The sequence below is a fragment of the Parasteatoda tepidariorum genome, chromosome 11 (assembly GCF_982258835.1).
Source record: "Parasteatoda tepidariorum strain Cologne lab strain chromosome 11, Ptep-v5.0, whole genome shotgun sequence".
Taxonomy (NCBI): domain Eukaryota; kingdom Metazoa; phylum Arthropoda; class Arachnida; order Araneae; family Theridiidae; genus Parasteatoda; species Parasteatoda tepidariorum.
In genome coordinates, this window is record NC_141765.1 from 29650613 (window position 1) to 29676939 (window position 26327).

The window sequence follows — 26327 nt, forward strand, 5'->3', positions numbered from 1 at the left end:
GTGCATGTGTGCTTTGTTTTTACTTAAACATGTTTTCATTTGAAAAATATTGAAGAATATTAGAAAAAAAGATACTGTAAAATTTTTAAGGCAAATTTTGTAGCCCTGGGTTCCTTTTCCCGGCTCTGGATAATGATACTCTAAAGGTCGCCAGGTAGTATTTTGTCTTCTTCAAAGACCCTCATAGCTAAATTGACTAAGTCCAACATGCAGAATAATATTTTCTCCACTCTCAAAGATCAGCTTAAAGAAAAAATCTTCCGAGAACAACATTAAAGAATTAAACATATATTTATTTACTATTATTTTTTCTAAATTATACAAATTTTACCACCTAACCTATTTTATGATAAAAAATTTTATTATACTTTTAACCCTATCAAAGTTGGAAATATGTCCACTGAGAAATTTTTTTTCTGTACAGTGAGAATGAGATAGTAGACACGACCAGAAACCACTTAACTCTGGTAAGGCAAAAACACATTAAGTCACATTAAAATTGATCGTACAGGTTAAAATTTTGGATGAAGCTCAGATAAGCTTAAGAACCAAGGCGGTTTGCAGACAGCATATAAAAGAGGGTGGGAACTTCTGAAGTTTGATATATATGCTTAGTGCCCAGCCGTAAGCTTCTGAACCTTGTCAAAATATGTGTCGTATGCACATTTCAGAAATCTGCAAATTATAATTATTCAACTATTTTTACTTAATAAACAATAAAATAAGTTTCACCATTTTATTTCTTAAATACTTTACAAAGATAATATTATACTAGAAATACATTTTAAGCTATTTAATTTAGTAAAAATTAATTTCGGTCCCCCTGTTACATAACTTTAAAAAATGTGTTTGTGAGAAATATTCATTTAAACTTTCACTAGGTTTTCAGAAAGCATAATTGGTAGATAAAAATAGAAATGAAAAAAGATTTGGAAATATATTTATCTATCACTAATTATATAATAAATAAAATTAAACGATTTGACAAAATACAGTCTATGCTCATTACGGTGCCCCTATCATTTAACCACCAATGTAAAAGTCCAACTTGCTATTCCAATGACCAATGTTAATAGTCCATAATGTAATTTTAATGTTTTTTAAAACCTTCACACTGAACTGTTCATTCCAATACCAGAATTTAAGTATTTGATTTAGAGAGTTTTTAGAGAAATTTTTAAGAAATAATTTTAACCATTATTTTCTTCGATGTTACCACACAGTATATGTATAACACTTTGAATTAAGGAAGAGTGGCCTGACTCCCTAAATTCTTTTACTACGCCATAGGTGGACATTCATAATTTGTGTAACTTTCCTTTCAACCCCTTGACATATTATTTCGCGATATAAAAATGATCTTTGATTGCACTGTAAACAACTTGCAATAGAATGTTGATAGAGATGCTAACTGCTCCGGACAAGCTAAAATAATTAAAAGACGGTGAATAACTACAAACTAAATTTTGCAAATATTTGACTATTTTTGCTTGCTTTTAAAAAGGTATAGCATGACATAACTACTATAAAGTGGTGAATTATATAAGCCTACGAATTATTTAGAAACAGTGGTGGATAAAAATCTACTAAATTAAATTTATTAAACCAAGAATCACAATTGATAAATTACCACTTTAAAATATTTATTTGCTGTCCGGAGCAGACGTCTTCATATGCCAAGGGGTTAAAGGATACATTGAATTTATAAATCATACTTTTCTTGTTTGAAAATTGCACTCACTCTTTTTGTGAAATGTCAGTTCAATCGCCTTGTGTGGTTTATTCTAGAGTGAAAATATGTGGTCTTTGCTAGCGCAATTATCTTGATGCAGGTTATTTAAATGGCAGACTTTTATCTTTGATACATTTTTCACATAAGAGGTATTATTTCAAATTGTACTTTTATGTATATATTATTCTAGAAAAAAAGTTATTATCAATTCTTTCGTAAGCTGCAAAATTCTTAAAGTAAAGCAATGGTATGTTAAAATTGTTCCAGTATTTTTTAGCTATGAGTTAATATTTTTGTGCACTTATGATATAACAATCTCACATTATAGCATTTGTTTTAGTCTGAACCACGATGATAGTTACATTGAGTGTCATCAATAAAGTTCTGATTGAAGGATTTGCATAAAAATTTCAAAACAGACAGAAATTGTTCAAAGAATTTCATTTAATTTATTTGCCAATGAATCATTCCAAAAGCTGCATAAAACAGTCAAATGTTAGATTAAAACTGATGATTTTATTTTTACAGTCAGAAAATGTTTACATAAAAATGATTAAGCCAATGTATTTCTTCCAATGATTTAAATGTTTACATAATAATAATGATTAATAATTAATAATGTTGAATAAATGATTATATAATAAATGATTATATGATAAATGAATAAATTACATAAAGTCATCAGAGTCTTCACCATCATCCTGAAAAAAAAAAACAGTCACAAATGTAGTAAGTGAAAAAAAAAAGAAATTATATTTCATAAGAAAGTTAAGTAAATTAAAGATGGTATAGTTATATGTCGGCTGTTCCAAAACTTAAGCTGGATACCTGGCTACCACCAAACCCCTCGAATTCTTGAAAAAAGTTGAAAATATCAGAATGTAATTTTTTTCCAAGTGATAACGTTAAGAGGATTAAAACATTTTCAAGAAATTTACTAATGTAGATAAAAAGTTACTTATTTGGCAAATAATACAGGATGAGTTGACAATAACTATGTAATTCTATGAACTTAAGAAAAAGTAAAAAAAAAAACTCTAACATTAGAGTGAATTGGTCCTTGTATTTTAAAGACTTGGTTCCGCATTAATCATTTTGAAACTAATTTAAGTTCATTATTTTTAAAATGGTGATGCTTTAAAAAAAGCAATATAATAAAATGTTTATTCTGCTTATTCTTTTAATTTGATAAATATCGAAATAAAAAATTGTAAGTATTTTTAATAAATTAGTTAAGAAATAAAACAGTATTATTAAAAAAAAATTATTAACTTTTGCCATTCCCTATTGACAGACATATATGTTAATTCATAAATGATATGTCTCCCACCTAAGCAAGACTCTTGGATAAGATACAAATTTTTTATTTGACAAATTTTAGCAGTGCATGTCAGTAATTTTTATCAAACTTGTCCGTTACAAGCTTTGTTTATGAATTCATAAACTACTTTCTAGATAGTATTTATAAAAATCTTTTGAGCATACAAAATTAAAATATTATTTTCCCTGTTCTTTTGACATATTTTTAATAATTATCAATATTTGAAATTTCTAAGCCAACAGCTTACAAAATTGAGAACACAGTTTACAATTAAAGAAAAAAGTTTAAGTAAAAGTAAAATTAATATTATACAAAACAATTATCTTTCTACAATACTATACAGTACAATAATATCTTTCTACTCCCAAAAGAAAGTCAAATGTTAATTTCTGTTCTTAAACTTTCTGAAAATACTTTTTTGTTCATAGCTATATTAAGTATTGCGAGTTAAGTAATTTCTCAGAATATACAGGGAAAGTCTCATATCTGGAATTGATGGGACTTCGGCTATTCCGAAAAATAAGATTTTTCCAGATAATAGGTCTTTAAGGTAAAAAAACTACTAAACATCCTCATTTAATAAAAAATAACAAATAGACGACAGTTAATTTCATTCAACAAAAATATATAAATTGACGTTTTGGCAGCTACTGTTGTAGATTTCCACTTGGTTTTTAAAATTCTCGATATTTTAAAAAGCCTTTATAACATGCCATGAATTCCGAATCAAGCATTTTGTTCAATTATTTCTCAATCCACTTGATTAGTGACAATTCCAATGCGAATCCATGTGGTTTTCTCAATCATTTTTATAGATCTTCACATGTTCAATATTCAATCTCAATATTTTAATAAGATATTATTAATACCCAAACTTTGAATTGCGCATTTGAAGGATCACTATTTTACACACTCAATTATTGATGATTCACCCATAACCATGCGAGGATATACCATTGTATTTTTGTCAGTTATATCACGAACTACCACAGTTTTTAAATGTTTTTTCAATGTGACATTATCACACACAGGAAATTTCGAATCGCTGATTTGAAGATTAACTTTCTTATGCCTCAATTATTGAAGATTCACTCATAAAACTATGTGGTTTAATCGACTGCATTTTCACTATTGCCACAAATTTTACTAGGTTTTTAAAATCTTGATTTTTAATACTGCATTGTTTTGTACAGAAATTTTTGATTCACGCATTTCAAGAATTTTTTTTTTTATGGCTCTGGATTTGATACGATTTTCTTGTCTACCTAGTAACATTTGCAATGCACACAATTTGCAATGATTTTATTGTCCACATGGTTTTGTCAATGAAACTTTCATCAGTTATTACTTGGGATTTTCACATTGTTTTTAAAAACTCCATTTCTTTTTTGATAGATTCAATCCATGAATTTCAAATCCTGCTTTTGATTAATCACTGTATGACATGCTCTAGTCATGACAATTTTATATCAAAACAGATTTTTTTTTTAAAATGCTAGAGCGTTGTAAGTTCTATGTTTTTTTTTGCAGTAATCTTTCGAAGCGAAAATTAAACGAGATTTTTTTGTACAATTATAAAATTTAGTATCTCAAAATTTTGTTTTTCCGTAATAATCCAAAATTTTTAAACATAAAAAAAGCGGAAATCAGATGAAAATCATACAAAAATCGGGTAAAAATCAAGCAAAAATGGAAAAGCAGGGGATTCTCATACCTGATAGAGTTTAACAATATAGTATATTTTGCCCAGACGGATGGAATTGGCTTTTGCCTATTTTGCATGACTTTTTCTTATTAGTAGATAATTCTATAAATTTTCATTTGATTCATTTAGAAGTTGAGTAGCATGTATTTAACTAGTGTAGTTTCTGTTATGCATTGACACTTCTAATTATATTTTTAGCTTATGCTTAATTACATGTTGAAAAAAAGGCTTTCACATGAAGTTTTGTTCAATACATTACCCTATTCTTCATTCGCCTCTAAAAACGCTACAAAAAACGAGATACAAGCAGTAAGACAATAAAAAAAATAATATTAAATAAATTATGTTCTGTTACATAAATTGTTTTCAGAGTAAAAAAAAAAATTATACCTGATTTGAATGCATCTGGCCTTGCATTAGAGATGAATAGCTTCTACAAAAGAAAACTACATTATCATTTTACAATTATTATATAAAGTTACTGAAATATTGGTAATGAATAGTTACCAATATCTATCAATTTATGAAAAATATTGACAAATAAGAATTTAGTATTAAACTTAAGTATTATTATAGTATTTAGTATTAAACTACAAAATGCTGCAAAATTGGAAAAAAAATTATTCTTTCAATTAATACTTTTAACTTTTGATTAACAGGGGATTCATTGTCAATCTTAAAAAAAATTGAGTGAAATATCAAGTACTAATACCTTACTTATTTGTCAAAGCTAACAGCAATTATTTCAAAATGATTTATGGAAATGTTTTTTCAGAGTTAGGCTACCTAATATTGAATCCTGGAGGTAAATGCTACCTACACAAAGAAATCATTGAGCTGATGCAAAATATAGACCAGTAGAAACAGATTAGAACTCGTTTTCCTGTCGGATTAACCAAAATAGGCTTCTAAGAAGTAATTATCTTGATGTTTAAGGTAGAAGATTAATATTATGCCATAACAGAGCAATGAGTGGGGAAATTAGAAGAGGATTAATCAACCACAGTAACTGAATTGAAGATTGCTAACAAAAGTGTAGATGTTTGTAGTCCAGTGGAAAGAGAGAAGAAGTAATCCTCAACACATGTGGTCAACATTTTCTCCCTGCTGCATGTAAGTCAAGGTCACGTTGAATGGTACGTATGCCCACTGGCAAGAAAGGGAAATTTTTAAGGTAGGTGGGCTGATTGAACATGAAAGATTGAGTAAAACGAGGAGGGCGTCACTCTTAGAAGTGTCCTAACAGGGAAAGAAAAATGTGAATAGAAAGGATGTGGAATTGAATGGAAGATAAGTGGATTAAAAGTGAGAGTTCATTTCTTAGAATCGTACTTAAAATTGTTTGTTAGAATTGCCTAAAAATACCAGACAACATTAAGGTTATCTGCTCTGTCCATGGACGGATAACGGCTAACCATATGGAAAGTTGGATAACGAGGATTTGGGGTCCTAATGTGGATAACGTTCGGAGGTTAATTATTGTGGCTCAGGCTTTAATCCATAGAACCTGAAGTCTTTTTGAAAAATGAGAAAGTCTGGACACAGATATAGCTTTAATTCTGGCAAGGTGCATAAGCCTTTGGCAGCCAGCAGATGTTTCGTGAATGGCGCCCTTTAAAAGGGCTTTAAGAAGAAAATGGGTGCTTTTCATTGGAAATAAACAGAAGATCCTTGCCGGGAATTTAAAACAGCCAACTCGGCAAGATGCGAACGGTTTTATGTCGGCCGTCTCCGAAGAGACTATCTCAAACTCATTTAAGCATTATGGTATTTCCAAAGCATTAGATGGAAGCGAAGATGGGATTTTTCATTCTCGATAAGTCGAAGTTATTGTCGGATCTATAGACAATGAAATTACTGTTGAAAGGAATGAAGAGTGCAGTGATCTTATTCTGGGACGCCCGGTGGCTGAGTGGTAGCGCCTCGCGCTCTTGTGCCACAGGTCCTGGGTTCAATCCTTGGTCCGGGCAAGGTTGACTCAGCCTTTCATCCCTTCAGTGGGTCGATAAATGAGTACCAAGCATACTTGGGAACTAAACACTGGAGGTTCTGCGTTTGGCTGATCACCTAACCGGAACATCTGCTCCTGCACCCCAGAGCCCAAGGTCAAGAAAACTGAGATGGGCACAGTAGGCCTTTGTTCTCTATGGGTTGTCACGTCACTGAGATTAGTTTTTTTTTAGAATTTAATTTAAACTGCAATGTTGAAATTATTTCAATGTAAACATTTAAAGTATTAATTATTTTTCATTAAAGTACACGGAGAAAAAAACTCAGATAAAATTAATGAACTGTATGGTTGATACAAATAAATTATCTTTCTTTTTATGAAATATTTTGTCTTCCATATTTTTTTCACTAAATTTTTATTTTTTCACCAATTTGCATTTGCTGAAATTATACCCAGATTTAAAAATAAAGGATTGCAGTAGAAGGAAAGTTAGATTTATTAATTAAAAATTATATTTACTTCCTTTTGCTATAATTACTTTTACTTTTTGCGATTCATATTTAATTATGCCCAATCAAATATAGTTTATTTTTTTAAAGCAATGCTTTGCATTTTCTTTGGTACCATTTATCTGCCTCCCCTCGACATCGCATCAATTTTCATCAAAATTAGGGGGTTGCGCTTCATCGGTTATTATGGTAAAATCTTAATGCGAAAAAATCCAATTGTTAGATTGAACAATATTTGATTATTGATATTTTTGTTTGAAACTTTTACTAGTCACACACCCTAAAAAGCCCCAGTTTTCGTGAGGAAATGTTTATATCTGCTGTTTCAGTACCTAAATTAATGGAGTGAACTGGCAGCACTATTTTCATAAATCAAATTTTTTCTGCAATTTCAACTCAGTCAGACAAAGACTATTATTGTAAAAATGCAGCTTAATCTAACATAGACATAGCAAAATTTGCAAATAAAAGGTCCTTAAAAATTATACATAAGAACTTAATGTTGTTTAAATTGTTAGTTGATTATTATATAATGATACTATAAAAAAGATGCAGGGGTTTCTTCCCATAAGTTTGCTTTAGAGCTTAAAAAATACATATTTTTACAATCTAGAATATTTTTAGCAACAAGAGCTATGACAAATAAAAATATTTCGTTAAGACAAGATAAATGCTAATTAAAAAAAATATTTCATAATCAATGTAAATCTTTTCACAAAATTATTATAGTGGTATACAACTATTTTTTTTTTTTTTTTTTTTTTTTTTGCATTTAAGAATTTTTTTTGCATTTGCAATTTGCATTTTTTCTGCATTTTCAGCATAAATGCTAATTAAAAAAAATATTTCATAATCAATGTAAATCTTTTCACAAAATTATTATAGTGGTATACAACTATTTTTTTTTTTTTTTTTTGCATTTAAGAAAAATTGAACATTAAGGAGCTTTTAGTGTTTTACGAAGCATTGCGCATACTCCTCCACCACTATTAAGTAACAGTCATCGAATCACAATCTTCTCCTTACTTAAGTGCTTTTGTAAAATTTGAATGGCCACACATTAAATAATTAGTCAGCTTTTTCAGACAATGCAAGATTTTCGTCATCATAATAGATGTATTTCATTGAAACAGCAAGAAATTGGCTCACAACGAATTCACATTTGAATATCCTATTTTCATTTTTTTAAATGCAAGTTTTAACACATTTTGACAGCAAGTTTTTCTACACCAGTAAAATTAAAAGGTAGTAGAAAAAATTGCGCAGTACCTTAGCTGGGCATCTTCTTCTTTTTTCAAAGCATCTTGCTTTTCCTTTTCTTTTTCAATCTTTTGCTTTACTTTTTGTTCCGCTCTTTCCAAACGATCTCTTTCTTCTCGTTCAGATTGAAAGCAGGGAAATGTTTCTCTTTTAGTTTTATTCAGTCTATTTACAATAGCATTATTCTTTTTCTCAACTTTTATTGTTCTGACCTAAATGAAACATTAATTATATGATGAAAGCAACTGAATACCAAAAATATTGGATACTTTGATATAAACCCAATAGTTTGGATAGAAAAATTTATAAAATATTTTCAAGTATAATTTAAACATTATAACATAAAAAGGTAAGTATCATTTGCTTTCAAGTTCTATCAAATATAAGTAATAGCAACTGAACTACTTTTTTGTACATAAAAATGCTAAATTAATTATTAATCTAAAGTGTCTTAACAATTTAATTTAACTAAAAAATCAAAATAACAAAAATTTTCTCTTCAGCAAAATATTTAATCGTAAAAGAAAACTTTTCTGCTCAATAGCACAGTTTGGCTAAGCTAATATATAACTAGAAAATATTTTTTTTAGTATAGCTGTCATTAGAGAGCAGTAAATAATTAATTAGATTATATATATTTTGTATATCAACTGATGTTCGAACTTATTAGTTTTTCAGTTTAACAGTTAATTCATCATTCAAAAATTTTTCAAACATAAACTTTTTGTAGGAGATACGGTTGGATGGTTGGAAATAGGTGAACTCGATACTAGAAATATTAAGATTGTTTTAGGATATTTTGAGCTACTCCTTTAAGAGGAACAACACAGTAGAAGACTATAAAAAAGATTTTAATGATTTCTGTAACAATTGATAAACTTAATACATTTTTTTTTCCTAGTAAACACATTTTAATCTTTATTTTTATCAATTTAAAAAATTATCATATTCAATCAATAAAAATAAAATAAATATATTTTATCAGTCATTTGATAAAATAACCATATTTTAACTAAATAAACTTATTTTATCAATTTACAGAATAGCTAAAAAAAATTTACTTGTTTGATTATAGCCCTAAATAGTAATTTTGATGCTGAAAACAAAATTTCTTTTAAATTTCACTTTTTAAAAAGAAGAATGATAGGGGGAATAACAATATAACTGACATATTATATAATTTAAAAAAATTACCAAAATAGTATAATGGTACAACTTAATAAGCATATTTAAAGATATAGTTGAGATTTCATTTCATGAAAGTTTCTGGCTTCATCTGGCAGGTTTTTCATGAAAAATAGAAACAATTTCCTTAAAGTAACTATATTCAATATCAATACATTTCCTTTATAAATAGCAAAAACACTTTAAATTACCACCATAAATATTAATTTTTATACTCTCATTTATATTCCAAAAAAGCCAAAAATGTTTAAACTTTTCTTGCTTTTTGATACTTATTTCGATACATTTTACCCCAAAATACTTTTTTAAACTGAAAAATTAGCTTTTGAAGATACTCTGAAAAAAAAATCATATTTATTTAAACATAAATATAATTTTAAAATACAGTGAAACCTCGGATAAGCGGACATTCTCGGGAGTGGAAAAATTCCGCTTACGGTAAGGGTATACTAATAACAAAGTTTAACGCCAGAAATTGTTTTTAGAATAACTGCAAAGTTATAGAAATAATTTAATAATCTACAAAAACTATTTAAATTTTAAAAAATATTTTTTTAATACAAAAAGAATATATGAAAAAGTTTTATATATACACATAATTTCAGATATAGCTAAAGAGAAATGAATGTTTTTAATATTTACACAGATATTCAAGTTTTTCATATAATACCGAATGTATGCTTTTAGTCCTACGTCACTTCCTCAGTTGGTTCGAGTTATTAGGTTTATCCCCCTAATACCTCTCCATCTCTTGATAGGAAATGTCGTAGATAGGAAATGTTGTAAGGAAGAGGAATTGAAAGCAAATTGATTTGAAGCAAAAAGAAATGTTCAGCGGGGAAGAAGAATTGAGAGCATCATTTCAGCTTATGAGATCGTTGTCCAGATGAAAAGACTAAAGTCTGGAATATTTCACATGGGCAGTATCATTTTCTATTATTTCATTGCAAAGACAAAGATAGGTGACAGGAGAATGATAGATTCATTAGTCTGGAAATGCCTTAACAATATTTTTAGTATGGATAAAGCAAAAAATTTAGATGTTTTAAAAATAGTAGAAAGTCGCATATTTTTTTCAATCAAATATGGTGAATAAGAGAGTAATAAAAGAAAAACTAAGACGAGTATTAACTTAAAGAACTTACAATCTCCATTTTCTTGGTCGCCTTGACACGTTTCCAATCACATGGCAAAATTCAAAAACTTAACATAATTTAGATAAAATAACTAGTTTCTGATAAATATTGCAGAAAAATTTTGAAAATCATGTATTTCTTGTAATTTAGAACGACAATCCACAAGGCAAAGAAAAAATCTCTTATTAAAAATAGAAAATTAAGCACTTTTTACAAACCCCAAATAAAAAAAGCATCTTTAATGGCTGTTTAAAAAACGTAAATCAAAAATAAGCACCTTTAAGCACTTTTTAAAAATGCTATGCACCCTGTTTTAGCATTGGCTGAATTTTTGTGAAAAATTTATCTTCTAATTTTGCAAAACATTTCTTATTTAACAATAGAAATGAAAATATATTGCCTGTTAGTTACATAGCCGTGGAATTGAAAAAGCAATATAAGTGCTTTGAGAAAAACTACTTGAGAACTATTTAAACATCTGTTTTTAAAAGGTTGAAAAATATTTTCAGTGCACAAAAAAAAAGGATCAGAACAAAATACACTTTAAATTTTTATCTTTCAATTTCTGAAATCTTTCAAGAAAATTTCAAAGTTTTTTGAAAACTTTACACTTTGCCAGCTTACAACTACATCATAAACTTGATACAATATTTTGAAAATGCACATTGTCTGAAAGGCATACTCATGAACATTTGAGTTATAGGGTATATAAACAAAAGAGTTGTTAATAAATTGCAGGGGGGAAAAATTCTAGTAACAATCAGTTTTTCCTTTGTTTTCTAAGCTTGTTTATTTTTCTATAGATAAAATGCATAGTAGCTGATGTCTAACAAAACAAATAAAGAAACTAAGAATATAAGTACGTTTTTACTGTTATGGAAAGCAACTTGTCCAACTTCCATATCACCTGTCTTTTTCAAATTAGACCATTCAGTGTATATGATATCTATATTGTTCTTTTTATTTCCAACAATACTGTTAGATTTCACCAACTGAGCACAGTCTTGCAATAAAGGTAATGGAATAGAATCTAATGTTTGACCCTGAAAAAAAAAAAAAACTAAAATGAGTACGTAATTATTTCATAGTAAAATGAGTATTAAATAATTGCTGATTTTTTAATAGAATAAAATTAACAAAAGTAAAATATTTAATATTTCGATGATATAAATATTTAATACAAAGTCCCAGAGCAAAATTATATCTAATGTTCTGAAATATGACATTCACTAATTACAAATATTCTGCCAGAGATTTTCAAAACTTTAAAATATACAATAATTAAAAAACATTCACTAGTAACTAGATTATAAACTATTTTTAACATTATCTTTTCATATTTGAAATTTTAACCCATTTTTCAACCACATGATTTTGAAAAGAAATTTAACTGATGCTTCAGGTATCAGTTAGCGAAGAGTAATTCTTTTTAATTTTAAAAAAGAACAATTTATGAAAAAGAACTAACTTGTAAAGGAAGAATAAAATGATCTATAAAAAGAAATAGACAGTAGCTTTTCATTTATATAAAGAAAGAAAAATAGAAAATAAAACTAAAATAAACGCTCACAAAATGTTTGGATTTAGTTTATGCAAAGCAGATTTAGTGAGTATTGTACTCAGTGGTTAAGGTAGCAACTAACTAGTAGAAACTTAAAGATGGGAATAAAATTATTATGATACATTTAGTAATATTTTTTTCAGATTTATAGTTGTCAGGCCCGTAGCCAGGGGGGGGGGACCGTTGGGACAAATCCCCCCCCCCGAAATTCTGGGATTCAAACTTTTTAGTCTTTCTCTGAGCCTCTCAGTAAAAAGAAAAACAAAAACTGTCGAATCAAATCTTTTATTAAGCATATTTTGGGATATTCTGGTTTGTCCTAAAAAAGTAATCTAAAAATTTTCTTCAAATCCCCGCCGCATGTCTTTGTAAACTTTGTTTACAAATTGATTATAATTATTATGTAATATTAATTGAAAAATAAGTATTATGTAATATTTTTAATTACTAGTTTAAGTTTTGCAAACAACAGAATAAACAATATTTGTTACAATGTTTTTCACATACTTTGCATGTCTGAAACTGTCATTGCTTCTTACTATACCCCCCTCCCCGAAAAAATATCCTGGCTACAGCCTTGATAGTTGTCATTTGTCATTCCAGCATAGCTTTAAAAGGAAGACACAGATCAAGATTTTGTTGTTGTTGTCAATAATGTGATTTTTCAAAGGAAGATTATAGTGATGCACAAGATATAATAAAGGCTAGTACAGTAGAGAACCAATTATCCGGGATGCTCGGGACCATCGCTATCCCGGATATCTGAATTTCCCGGTTTTCTGGATCGACCAAAAAGTGTTGTTAATCGATGTTTTATCGAACCCGAAGTACAAGGAAAAAGTGTAATGCATAAAGTAAGAGAAAAAAGAAAGGTACTCCTAACTTTATAATGAAAAAAAAAATTGTAGAAATATAACATTTAAAAGAATAAAAAAATTTGCAAGTTTAGACAAGAAAATCAAGTTTAAAAAATACAAATTCTCATATTTATTTTTTAAAAATAATTACAATTCCTAAATTAAATAATATAAACAAAACCAATGATTAAATAACACAATATATTTCATACCTAATTATACGGGGGGGGGGGGGGGGGGAAACGATAAAATAAAACTTATTAATCTAAATAAAAACACTTGAAAATTATCGAAACGAAACGAAAGTTAAAAAAGGCACTAGCATAAATATTAAAACCCGGAACAAGGCAAGATCAACGGAATTCAAAAAAAAAAAAAAAAAAAAACCTAATGATAAAATTTATGAATAAAAGGAATTAATTTATTGATCGCGAAATTTATCGCGAAAAGAAAAAAAAATCAAACATAGTGGAATCAGAAAAACAAAACTTCAATCTGCTTCATAAAATAATCCTATGTTTAAATTAATAAACAATTCTCCTTTTATTTTATTTTTTTTGTTGATAAAAACAAGATTCTTAATTACAGCAGATGTGATTCCACACCAAGAAAAACTTGCAATTGATACCGCACTTCCAAAGAATGAGAATTTATTCAAAAGAAAAAGATTTTATTTTTATTAGTCGATGTCAAATAAATATATTTTTCTCCTTTCTTTTTCTGTTCACTGATATGCATGAAATGCATTTTCCCCACCCCCCTCGTAAATCAAGCAGAAAACGAAATCAGCATGCCACACCCTTGAGTTTGATTGACGGCCAGAAGAAAAAAATAAAACATTCCTCCCTTCCCTGCCTTCAAGGTCACGGAGGAAATGACGTTTCTCTGGGTAAACGGGGAAAAAAATTTTCCCCTTCCTTACATTTTCCTCTACTCAAGGATGAGTCCAATTTCCGCTTTTTTCGTTCTAGTTTAAAAATGGCGGGAAAATCGAGCAAAATTTTTCCCGGTTATCTGGATACCGGATAAATGGTTCTCTACTGTATATTTCAACATAAAACATGCTTCACTATAAAACTAGATGAATCACTATAAAACTAGATGAATGAAGAGCTAGTTCTAAAAATTAGTAATAAAAGTACCATCTTACTTTTTGTAATCTTAAATAAACATGAGCTGATGAATAGTTATCAACATGAAACCACACATCTTCTGGAAAGCCCCACTTAATCAATGACTCATCTACAAATGAATAGAAAATACCTGTAGAGGTTACAAAAGCAGTTTTTATAAAATATCACATTCACAAGATTTTATAGCAGTAAAAGCTTGACTAACTGAAAGGTCAAGTAATCAAAATTTCGACCTTTTAAGTTCTTTTCCAGCTTTTAACAATATGTATAGGAGAGATAATTTAGTCCATAGATAATTATAGTCGATAGATAATTTAGTCTATGAAGACACAAGTGAAAATGAAGATCTTGTAGATGAGGATGATGTATTACATCCAGAACTTCTGATGGCTGAATGGTAATTTGCCAAACTTTATGGAAAATCTGATTTTGATACAAAAGTTTTTGGATTTTAGTGTGCTCTTTTCCTTTTGTATATGGATTGTCAATCACCTAAACATAGATAAGCTAGAATATGTTACTTCTTCAATTGTCACAGTAATTTTTGGTTGAAGGGCTGCACTCTTGTACTTGTTGCATTTGTGAGAAACATATTTAAAATGTTTAATTATCATTGCACAAGTCACACCTTTGTACTTCCAATTTTAGTCAATATAAAGGAGAAATCAGGCATTTTACGTAAACAATTTTTTTTGGCAGTGGCATATCACATATGAAAACGAACTTAAAAATCTTCTCATATAAAAAGTCAGAGCTAAATTCCCACTTGCAACTTTAGAAGCACTAACATTATGTTGTAAATAGAAAGTCGAAATTGCTAGTTGGCTGCAGTCAAAACGATAGGAATGGAAGCGAAACAATATGCGTTGATCATGTGACAGAGGTGACCTCATCAATAAGAATGGCAGGAATTTTCTTCCCCTCTTCCTCTTTACCCGACTGATGTGGTTTGCCGACCCATCCAATCCTAAAAATAAATCTCTCGGAAGAGGGACGAAGCGAAACACAAAGTGTCAATCATGCGGCACTGATGACCTTATCAATTTGTATGGCCAGAAATCACCCCCTCCCTCTTCAGATCTCTTGCAGATGTGAGTTAGAAATTTTGACATTTCCATTTGAGCATCATGGCTTCCTTGTCTCATGAATTTTTCTTTTGCTTCACATCATTGTTTTATCCAGGAACATAGTTTCTCTAAATCCCCATAATCAGACATTAAATTGAAAATTGGATTTTGTAGCAGATTCGTAGCTTATATTGTACAGTCCCTCGTGAATCAAAAACTTGTCTTACCCTGCCATATTTAAGTAGAAAAATATCAATTAAAAATGAGAAAAATTTAGTTTTCTGAGAAAATTGATATTAGTTTGCAATTTTAGAACATTTCTAACAGATATTTATTTTTGATTAAATCCATATTGATTGTGAAATCCTTACACTAAGACTATGGAAAAATGAAATCGCTGTTAGGCTACATATCACGACAGTGTAACTTTTAAACACAGGTAGAATTAAAAGCATGCCTGGAAAAAAATAGTTGCCAAAACAAACTTACTTTCAAACTTATCTAATCCCATATAAATCAAAGCAGGAGGTGAGACAACTATAACAAGAAAAAAAAAATTTAAAGTTATATATAGATACAGAAAAAAAGATGATAAGTAAGATTAATTTTAAAGCATTATTTTGTTATTGGTATATGTTTGCACTGACTACCTTTGCCATAGCACCAACGGATTTTTTAAAGCAAAAATTTAAAAAAAAGTGTGTCATAGTATTTCCGGAAATGACTATGACTAATATTTTTCTAGTTGGTACTGATTCATTAATTTTCTTTCCTAGACTCCGGTGGTAGCCAAAATTTCAGGAATTTTTCGGCCCAGATACTGATACAAATCCCCATTTTTAGGACAAAATTGCAAAAGAGAAACAGTTTCTAAGAGTGATAAAATCATAATAATAGCAGAAAGACAATTAGAGCATATAACTAAATAAAAAGTAATTAATCATCAGACTGACATATGAAAATACTTTTAGTTTTCAAACAATGGAAAAATAGAAATTTTAATTTTAAATTTCTTTCTTCCTAACATTAATATATGAAGATGATCATCTTATTTAAAAATTCAATAATTTCACTTTCTTCTTATTACTGTTGAAAAAAAGGAAAGATTTCTGTATCGTAAACTACAGCAGAATAATCATCAAATCTTTGCATTTCATTTCCGGGCAAAGGTCCACGAGAAGTCAAAAAAAAAAAAAAAAATTTAAAAAAAAAAAAAAAACACAGAAGGGGACCAACTTGAAGGGTATAACGCATAGCCACCCTTGGAGAAACCTCTTCATGTTTTTGTTAAGAAATTTTGCATGTTTAAAACCCATTTGTGCCTTGACGATTGTAATTGATGCAACAGATCCCGATACAGAAATATCCCCAAAGGAAGCTATGTCAAAGAAAAATTTCTTTTATAGGGTGACCCGGGGTAATTCACGATCACTCTGTTTCTGGGGTAAATAATGATCACCAAAGTTTTATTTAAAAAAAATAATTTTTTTCTAAATTTGAGACATGGACAAGAATGCTTGTACTAAGGTATAACTACATTTACTTAATAATAGATTTTTGTTTAATCTAACAAAATAAGTATATTTTAAACTGCTTTCTGTATTTTCCATTTCAAAGATGGGTTTCAAAAAGTGCACATTTCTGCAAAGATCTCCCTACTTCTCTTAATAATAAATATTTTAAGTTACTTTCTTTTTCTTTGATATGAAAATAGTGTAAGCTCTTGTTTAATTGTTTCACATCTACTGTAAACATTATAATTGATTATAGGAAACTATATCAAATGTTGCCCCCTACAGATGGGATAATTATTGATCACTGGGGTAATTCCTGATCATTGTCATTTCTTTTCATAAATAGTATTAAAATAAGCTAATAAATAGCTAATTGTCTTTTCTTAACCTTCCTTTAGTCGCGCACTTGTTTCCGACATGGTTAATCGCGTTGCACCTGTTTCTGATTTTTTCAAAGCCAAATGAAATTTAGTCTAGTTTAAATAGTTAATTGTTACCAATTTAAGACTCTTTAGAGAGATAAATATCAAAAAACTTATTTAGCGAAGTACCGAAGATAAACTTTTCTTGCTCCCGCGTCGGATCTCTTCCTCCATCACAAGATGTTCAACCAATTGACGCAAGAAGGTTCTGCGATTTTTTTCTCCGTAACCATTTTCTGTGTATATAACTTGACCATTTATACCTGCTACGTTGAGAAGGACAGAAAATGAGATAAAATATATATATTTAATTCATAAAAATATTATATCCATAATACTTGCGTCAATGGTCGCGCTGCACCAGAGGGGTGATTTGAGCGGTTCCAACTCTCTATCGACATGTTCTAAGGTCGGTTTTACACGGACATTTGAGTAATCCAAAGTTAGGAACATAACATTAGGCTCGACCCCCGAAAAAATCTATTGACGGCAAAGGTGGTGGAAGTGCAGTAGGGATGCACCTGTGAGGTGCGCGCGACTAACGGAAGGTTAAGTAACAGTTCATATTTATCAAGTGGAACGACTATAAAATATATTTTAACTCAATTTAATCAGAAAATTTGTTTTTAACCATATGCTAGACAAATGTGTTCCGATTTGTCGTACCTTGCTTCTATCTTAATTTTATGTGTGTACATTGTTAGAATAATTTTTAAGTTTATAAATTAGCATAATATAAATATGGTGAGAAATTATAAGCCTAAAAAGGATACTAAGATTCTAGAAAGCAAAATTAGTTCTAGTAATTAAAATTTCGTAATTAATAAATTTCTTTTAATGATTGAAAATGAAAATTTCAATGTGAGAGCTGCTGCCAGAGCTGTTGACATACCTTACTTAACTTTACAATCTCCTTTAATGAAGTTACAAAATCCAGCAAAAGTAACCCATGTGGAAACTCTTTCTTATATTCCAGCAGAACATGAGAATGAGTTGGCTGCTTGCCTAAAATGTATGGCACAATACAAAGATTTTTGGAAAATTTAAAGTGTTAACCTTTATTTTTGCTTTTTAAATAAATTGTTTTATTAGCTGCTTAAACATATATTTTTGGTTCATTTGTTTGATCTTGATCTCTTATTTGTTAATTACCACTTTATAATTATTTTTAAACAGTCCCTTTATGATTAAAACTGGTGATCAGTAATTACCCCAGAAGTGATCAGGAATTACCCCAGAAAGGATCAAGAGAAGGGGTAATTCCTGATCACTAAAAATTTGAAATATTTTAAATTCTAATTAGATTTTCAAACAAAACAAGGTAGCCTAGGACTCATCTCATATAGCCTCAAAAGTCCAGTAAATATTATAATTCTATCTTGAATAGTTTGTTATCTTGAATATCCGATAATATTTTAATCTCAGAAATTACACAAAGTATTTTAAACAAACAAAGGGTATAAAGTAAAGAGTAACGCACGACAAGGCTTAATAACCTAAGATATATAAAATATTCATTTCAACTTAAAAGCATGTGCACAGAAAGAAACAAACATATCAAATCTATATAAACATATACAGATAAAAATACATATAAGCAAATCCCGGTTTCGAAAATAACATAAGACAGCTTTACGATAACATTTGCCTAGAGAATATTAAAGCTTAGAAATAAATAAAAAAAAAATTTTTTTTTTTGATGAGAGTGGGACAAATTAGCTTTTATATAACACAATAGTGCGAGTTAAGAAAAAATACAACTAACCATCACTAGTAAAATAAAAAACCATTATTAAAAGTTTATTAAGCTAATACATAGCCAAAAGAGATTTAAAAATACAAAGTATTCGCCAAATACACGAAAATTTGTATGTATAAATAAATCTAAAGTTTCATAAAATAAGAATTTCGAAAATAAGTGAAAGAATATTCTTTAAACAGAATAAGACACATTTTAAACTGAAACAGAAAACCCAACAGTTTCGTTATTTGCATTGCCAAACCTAAGTTTCAATTTGTAATATCACGGCTGAACTTAATCAAAAAGAGGCTTCTAATCATAACCGCGAAAACTGTTAAAATTCAAGGATTGTTCACACTTTATGTAATTTGCACACCTCAGATCATTTTTCCAGGAAAAAGAAGTGTCACTAAATTACGAGATTCCATTTTGTTTTTTAAGCAGGTTCTGATGTTTTTAGAGCAGTATTTCTTAATCTTTATTTTTCATATTTAGATGGTAACTTTGTTATTTTTATCAGTTTAATTCTTAATGAGATACCTCCACATTTCATTGACTTCATCCTTCAAAAGAATAAAAATATATACACTCATGTCCATAAATTAAGGATAATGAAGTTCAGGCACAGAAAGAGACAGAAGCCAAACAAATTTGACTTATTTGTAAAGTCTATGTATTAAACAAAAGGTAAAGAGGAAAAATGATTCTATATGTTTGACATAATTAATAAAAATTGCGATTTTTACTCCCTGGAGCAAATTTCAAAAAAGAACCTATTCCCGGACGATGCAATACAGGCCGTACAACGCCTAGGCATGCTGAGTATCAAATTATCAATCTGATCTTGGGGAATATTACACCTCTCATCAAGCAATGCCCTCCGAAAGTCCGGTAGACAGGTGGGAGCGGGTTGACGGGCTGCAATTCGTCGGCCAAGCATATCCCACACATGCTCTATTGGATTCAAGTCCGGGGAGTATGCTGGCCAGTCCATACGGGTGATATCCTCCGATTGAAGGCATTCGTCTACAATGTTTGCGCGGTGAGGATGGGCGTTGTCGTCCATAAGCAGAAATTCCGCACCCATGGCTCCCCGAAACAAACGTACATGTTGTTCCAGAATGACATCCCTATAGATGTGGCCTGTCATCGTTACACTCTGAACATGCAGGTCAGTTCTGGAACCAAGAATAATTCCTCCCCGAAAGAGCCATCCTGCACCACCGTAACTGTGTCGTTCAATGGTGTTGTCTTGGTGGTAACGGGTACCTGGCGTTGTCGATATGAAAGTCCGGCGAGAATCAGACTGCAAACTAAGCATGGACTCGTCGGAAAACATCACACAAGACCACTGTTGCGGTGTCCACAATGCATGCTCGACATTGCCAAAATTATTTTCACCCTAAGTCATATCAATTCATCTTGAGTGTTATTTTTGTGATTTCAAGATTGTTTTTGCGATATTTACTTAAATAGTGGTGACATAAAGCTACACGGTTGATTTGGTTGTGTTCTGATAAATATTTGGTGTTCTATTTACATTTTCCCGTATCTTGTCAAGATGGCGGCGGACATCATCGTGATGTTTTGATGTTTATGTTCTAAGTTAAACAACAAATAGTGTTGCGATCGGTTCTGTGATCAAGAATTCAATGCGTAAGAAGACAATCCCTGGATTGCGCATATAAATAAGTGAGTGTTAATTTGCTTTTATTGAGTTTTTCGTACCCGATTGTAATTTCGCCATTTTGTTGTTGACCGAAGATCGTTTTTCCAGGGGACCAGCCCCAAATTGAATTTTTATTCGACCAATACAAGGGGTCGTACACACATTGCTATTTTCTTGTAAACAATAAAGGGGTCGTTCACAATATTACAAACGACCTTGTTGGGGACCATCCACATATTATCAATTTCCAGGATTTCTGGGGATCGTCTCCAAATTGCATATTGCATTACAACATATAGGGACCATCCACATATTACCAAATTTTTAAGATTTCTTGGGATCGTCTCCAAATTGCATACTGCATTTCAACATCAAGGGACCATCCACATATTACCAATTTTCAAGATTTCTGAGGATTGTCTCTGAATTGCTTATTGCAGTACAACATCGAGGGACAATCCACATATTACCAATTTTTAGGTTATTTGGGGATTGTCTCGAAATAGATCTTTGCATCATCAAACCGAGGGGCCACCCACATATTGCCAGTTGTCAAGCTGAACCTGAGGAGCTGATAACATATTACGTTGTGGGTTCTGACTTCCCCACGCTAGACACTGAACCAACTGGGAACTGCTCTGGTCAAAGATGCCGAACACGGAAGGGGACCCGGCTGGGTCCTCTTCAGAATCAGACTCCGACACTGATTTTTCTCCAAGCAGGGACCTACTAGCGCTGGACCCGGATACTTTGGACCCGAAAAGGGATTTCTTGAACGAGGCCATGACAGCACAGGCACAACTAAGTATGATTATCTCAAAAAAAGGAGTAAGGTTCACTGGTGAAACGAGAGATAAGATTACGACTTTGGCCGGGACTTTTATTAGTCTAATTACCTCACAGCACTCTATTATAAATCAACTTAGAGGACTTCTTTATGAAAAGACAGAGCAGCTCAAAACTAAACCCACTTATGCAGAGGTTCTAGCTAAGGAGGGAGTGTCAGATTCGGCAGGGTTAGAGCTAGCCAGACCAAGTGAGAAAAATGAACAGGAACATGTTCTATTAGTATATCCAAAAAGTGAAGATGAAGATTCTGACAAGACAAAGAGCCTAATAACAACTACTATAGATCCAATAAAGCTAAAAATTGGAGTGAAAAGAATCAATAAAATAAGGAAAGGGGGCATAATCATCCAGTTAACTAATGAAAAGGAGGTTCAAACGTTAAAAAATGAGATAGATGAAGGGAAACTAGCTGGAAAATTCAACTGTACTAAGCCAAAAAAGTTGAATCCAAGGATTATACTCTATGACGTCTCTAATGATATAAACAAAGAGAATTTGATTGCGAAAATTAAAGAACAAAATCCAATGCTCCACACGGCCGAGATAGGGATATGTTTCCCTCTCCACGCAAAAGAAGGAAATCATTGGGTGCTGGATACAGACCCCGACACCTTCCACAAGTTAATGTATCTAGAGAAAATAAATATAGGCTGGAATAGGATACGATTGAGGGAATATATTAGAGTCACGCAGTGTTACAAATGTTTTGGATTCGGCCACATCTCCAAGTATTGTAAAAAAGAAGAGACATGTTCAAACTGCTCAGAGACGGGTCATAAAACAGACACATGCAAGAATAAAAGTAAATGTATAAATTGTGTATCGGCAAATGAAAAACATAAGTGGACCTTAAAAACAAATCATAGTGCTACCCATAGAAATTGCAACTCCTACATCTGGGAGAAAGAAAAAACAGCAAAAAGAATAAACTATGGATAAAAGGTCAAAGGATATAATCTTTTCTCATATTAATCTTAATCACACCAGAATAGCAAACATACAGCACTCAAATGATTTCATCACTATGAAGGTGTCCATAGGATCACTAAATGAGCCTTATTATAATTTGGAAAATCTTATCACGGGATTTCAGATGGAACTACAAATAATTGCAGCAAAAGAAAGACCCAGGGCTGCTGTGGTGGTGAGGAAGAGTACTATCAGGGCTTTTCCTATTGTCACAGAAAGGGACCTGGTGATAATAGAAGTGCTGGGCACACAGAGACGGTTTTGTTTCGCATCTGTATATATCCCACCAACTGAAGACCTTTCGCCCATGCTCGATAAGTTACAATACTATATATACAAATACTCAGATTACGGATTTATCATAAATGGCGATTTTAACGCCAAAAGCACCCTTTGGGGTAATTCAAACGACCAAAGGGGCAACCAGTTATTGGAGCTTATATTTTTGTTGGACTTGGACATAGTTAATGATCCAAATTCCCCGGCTACCTTTCAATCCACTATTGGTCAGAGCTGGATTGACCTGACTCTGACCGCAAACAATATCGAACTAAAAAACTGGAGAGTTTCAGACCAAGAGACTTTGAGCGACCACAGGTTGATCTTGATGGAATTAGGGGACGAGGTATATCAAGGACCAAAGAAAATAAATTATCATGATTTAGATCTTTTCAAGTTTTCCTGCAGGATAAGTTCAGAGCGTGAGAAGTGGATGAGGCAGCTGGAGAAAATAGACAGTACCGCAGAACTGGACATAATGATAGAGGAAATAACAAACAAAATCGTTTCAATATGTGAAACATGTAAAAAACGAAAAGAGAAATCCTATAAAGGAAGTCCAAAATGGTGGTCCTTGGATCTTGCGATCCACAGAAAAAGATTAAGAGCAAAGAGAAGAAAATACCAGGTAGAGACAAACTCTGTTCAAAGGAAGGCCAAGCTTGTGGATTATAAACGAGAAAAGGCATTATACAAGAAACACATAAGAAGACAAAAAAGAGAGACACTAAGAAGTTATTTACAAAATATAACGACACAAGAGTGTTTTGGACATTCATGCCAAATTGCCAAGAACAAGAATTTTGACAATAGGATTTTCAAACCACAAAGGAAAATAGATGGAACCATGACAGTAAATAGTCTAGAAACCATTCAGGAAATCATTAATTACCATTTCAAGACTTACAGGCAAGAAGAGTTACCGAATACCAAGAATTGCAATATTGATCAGCTCTTTACACAGACAGAGCTGAAACACGCTGTTGATAAAATCAGGAATAACAAGGCTCCAGGCTACGACGGCATACCGCCGGAAGTCTTTAAGGCAATCTATATATTAGCACCAGACTGGATGCTAGGGATCTTTAATAAATGTCAAGAACTCTGCTACTTCCCAAGCTTTTGGAAAATAGCAAAACTAATTCTGATTCCGAAAATGGGGAAAAATTTAGATCAACCTGACGGTTACAGACCAATTTCTCTACTCCCGGTTTGGGGGAAGATTTTGGATAGGTTGATCACTTCCAGACTCTCGTACTTTTTGGAATCGAACAATTTACTCCATGAAGACCAACATGGCTTCAGAAAGCATAGGGCCACAACAACTGCGGTTAAGCAACTCCTTAACATTATTGAGCAAGCGAAAACAAAGGGTGAATATACACTGGGGGTCTCCTTGGACATCAAGGGGGCCTTCGATACTGTGAGGTGGCATAAAATACTAAACCAGCTACTGAAATTTAATTGTACTCACACTACCTTTCATCTGGTTAAAAGTTTTCTTACAGACAGGAAGGTCATATATACAAGTGATGAAGTTACCATAGAGCATATCGTCACCACTGGGGTACCACAAGGCTCGAGCATGGGACCATTACTGTGGTTAACAATAGCTGATGTTGCACTCAGAGAGGAGAGGCAAGTGGACGAATACGTCATCGCATTCGCCGACGATTTTCTTGTGCTGGTAACGGGAACTATAGTAAATAGACTGGGACCAAGAGCCACAGATATTCTAAAGAAATATCAATCATGGGCAGAGACACAGAATCTCCATTTTAGTGTCAATAAAACCCAAGCAATTGTATTTCCAAAATCCAGGAAAATAACGAGGAAACCAACAGTAAAACTTCAAAATCAAAATATTCCTATTAGTGACACCATAATGTACCTTGGGTTTCGGATAAACTGTCAGCTCTCCTGGTTGCCGCACCTTGATGGTTTATACGATAAAATTTTATCATTCTATGCTAAATTTAAAAGATTGTCCGGGGTAGATTGGGGGATCACATCAGAAATACGTAAGTTTATATATCAAAACAGTATAATTAAAATCATTTCTTACGGGTCTGAAGTATGGTTCAAAAATCAGGTCAGAATCATTAATAAACTTAAAAAGATCGAAAGAATACCCTTATTGGGCATCACTAGGGCTTATAGAACCACATCAACATCAGCACTTCAGGTGTTGGCTGGGACGGTTCCGTTGGAGCTGATTATTCAGACAAATTCCGATATGGCTAATCTTTATTTACATAACGATAACGTTATAACAAAACCGGAAATCACGCCCAGACACCCTGCGGGGCTCATCTCTATTCCTTATAATTTTGATCCACCAATAGGCAATGATATAGAGATCTACACAGATGGATCGAGATTAATTTATAATAACGAATTCCGCGTGGGATGCGCCTTCGTGGTGTACGATGGGGATATTCAAATAGATTGTTATACATATAGACTTAATAACTACTCATCCGTTTTTCAAGCAGAATTATGGGCGATTCTTCAGGCAATGTACTGGATAATTAAGAACAAATTAAATAGAGATGTTCATATTTTTTCCGATTCCCTTTCGGGATTACAATCACTGGCAAACCCCGAGGAAAACGATTGCTTAATTAAACTGATAAAGGATCAATATAAATCAAACATGATAATCCATTGGATTAAGGCTCACGTCGGACACCACGGCAACGAGGAGGCTGACAGTCAGGCGAAATTGGCCTGCCAAAGACCCGAAATTGATCTCTTTGACCAGAAACCAAAAAGTTCAGTAAAGTTATCGATGTTCAAACGAAATATAAATCTTTGGCAAAATATGTGGGATAATGATCAAAACCAGGGCAGGCATACCCACCATCTAATCCCGAGGGTAAATTACCGTAAAATTTATGGAAATTTCTACTTGAACCAATTTATCACAAACCACGGAACCCAGGGTACATACCAATCCAAGTTTCACAATAAATCTCCCCTATGCAATAACTGCAAAGTTACAGATGACCTGGAACATATACTGATTCACTGCCCTCTATTTGAGAACATAAGAAAAGCAAATTTCCCGGTAAACCTGACCTATAGCTCACTCAAACATCACTGGAGGATACCAGCTATGCAAAAGGGCATAGAACGAATCATCGAAAGCCACTTTAGCGCTGGCTTGCCACCAGACACGTCATAATAACGAACTCAGAACATTGACATCACGCACTGAAATTCAGACTTATCCAAACCCCATCAAACTTTTCGATTTGTAGTAAAGGTGGAAAGTTCCCTTTCCACCTACCCAGAGTTTTATAATTTAAATATAGGACACTTTGTGTATGGAATTAACATTTCACCTGTACTTACTTTCACATTTAAACTTGTTTGATACATCGATTGGATCAGCTTTCCATCTGTTAAAATTAATAACTTTGTACACCGAGTTAACTTTTCATCTGTTCAAATATCTGCTTTTT

General features: G+C 31.6%; 1 protein-coding gene across 3 annotated transcripts; it reads right to left on the reverse strand.

Moving 5' to 3' along the window:
• Positions 1 to 2158: 2158 nt before the first annotated feature.
• LOC107457483 (coiled-coil domain-containing protein 25) lies at positions 2159 to 19374 on the reverse strand. 3 transcript variants are annotated; one of them, XM_016075650.4, is made up of 7 exons: positions 19119 to 19374; positions 15907 to 15954; positions 14368 to 14459; positions 11663 to 11842; positions 8488 to 8690; positions 5149 to 5191; positions 2159 to 2433 (listed from the first exon to the last, which is right to left on the reverse strand). In XM_016075650.4, exons 1-7 carry the CDS (start codon positions 19141 to 19143, stop codon positions 2401 to 2403), a joined length of 624 nt encoding a protein of 207 aa, XP_015931136.1. In that variant the 5' UTR covers positions 19144 to 19374; the 3' UTR covers positions 2159 to 2400. The 3 variants fall into 3 exon arrangements, with proteins under 3 accessions (XP_015931136.1, XP_087011638.1, XP_042898032.1); XM_087155512.1 differs by lacking the exon at positions 19119 to 19374 and adding an exon at positions 18945 to 19110; XM_043042098.3 differs by lacking the exon at positions 19119 to 19374 and adding an exon at positions 18246 to 18522.
• Between the last annotated feature and the right edge of the window lie 6953 nt (positions 19375 to 26327).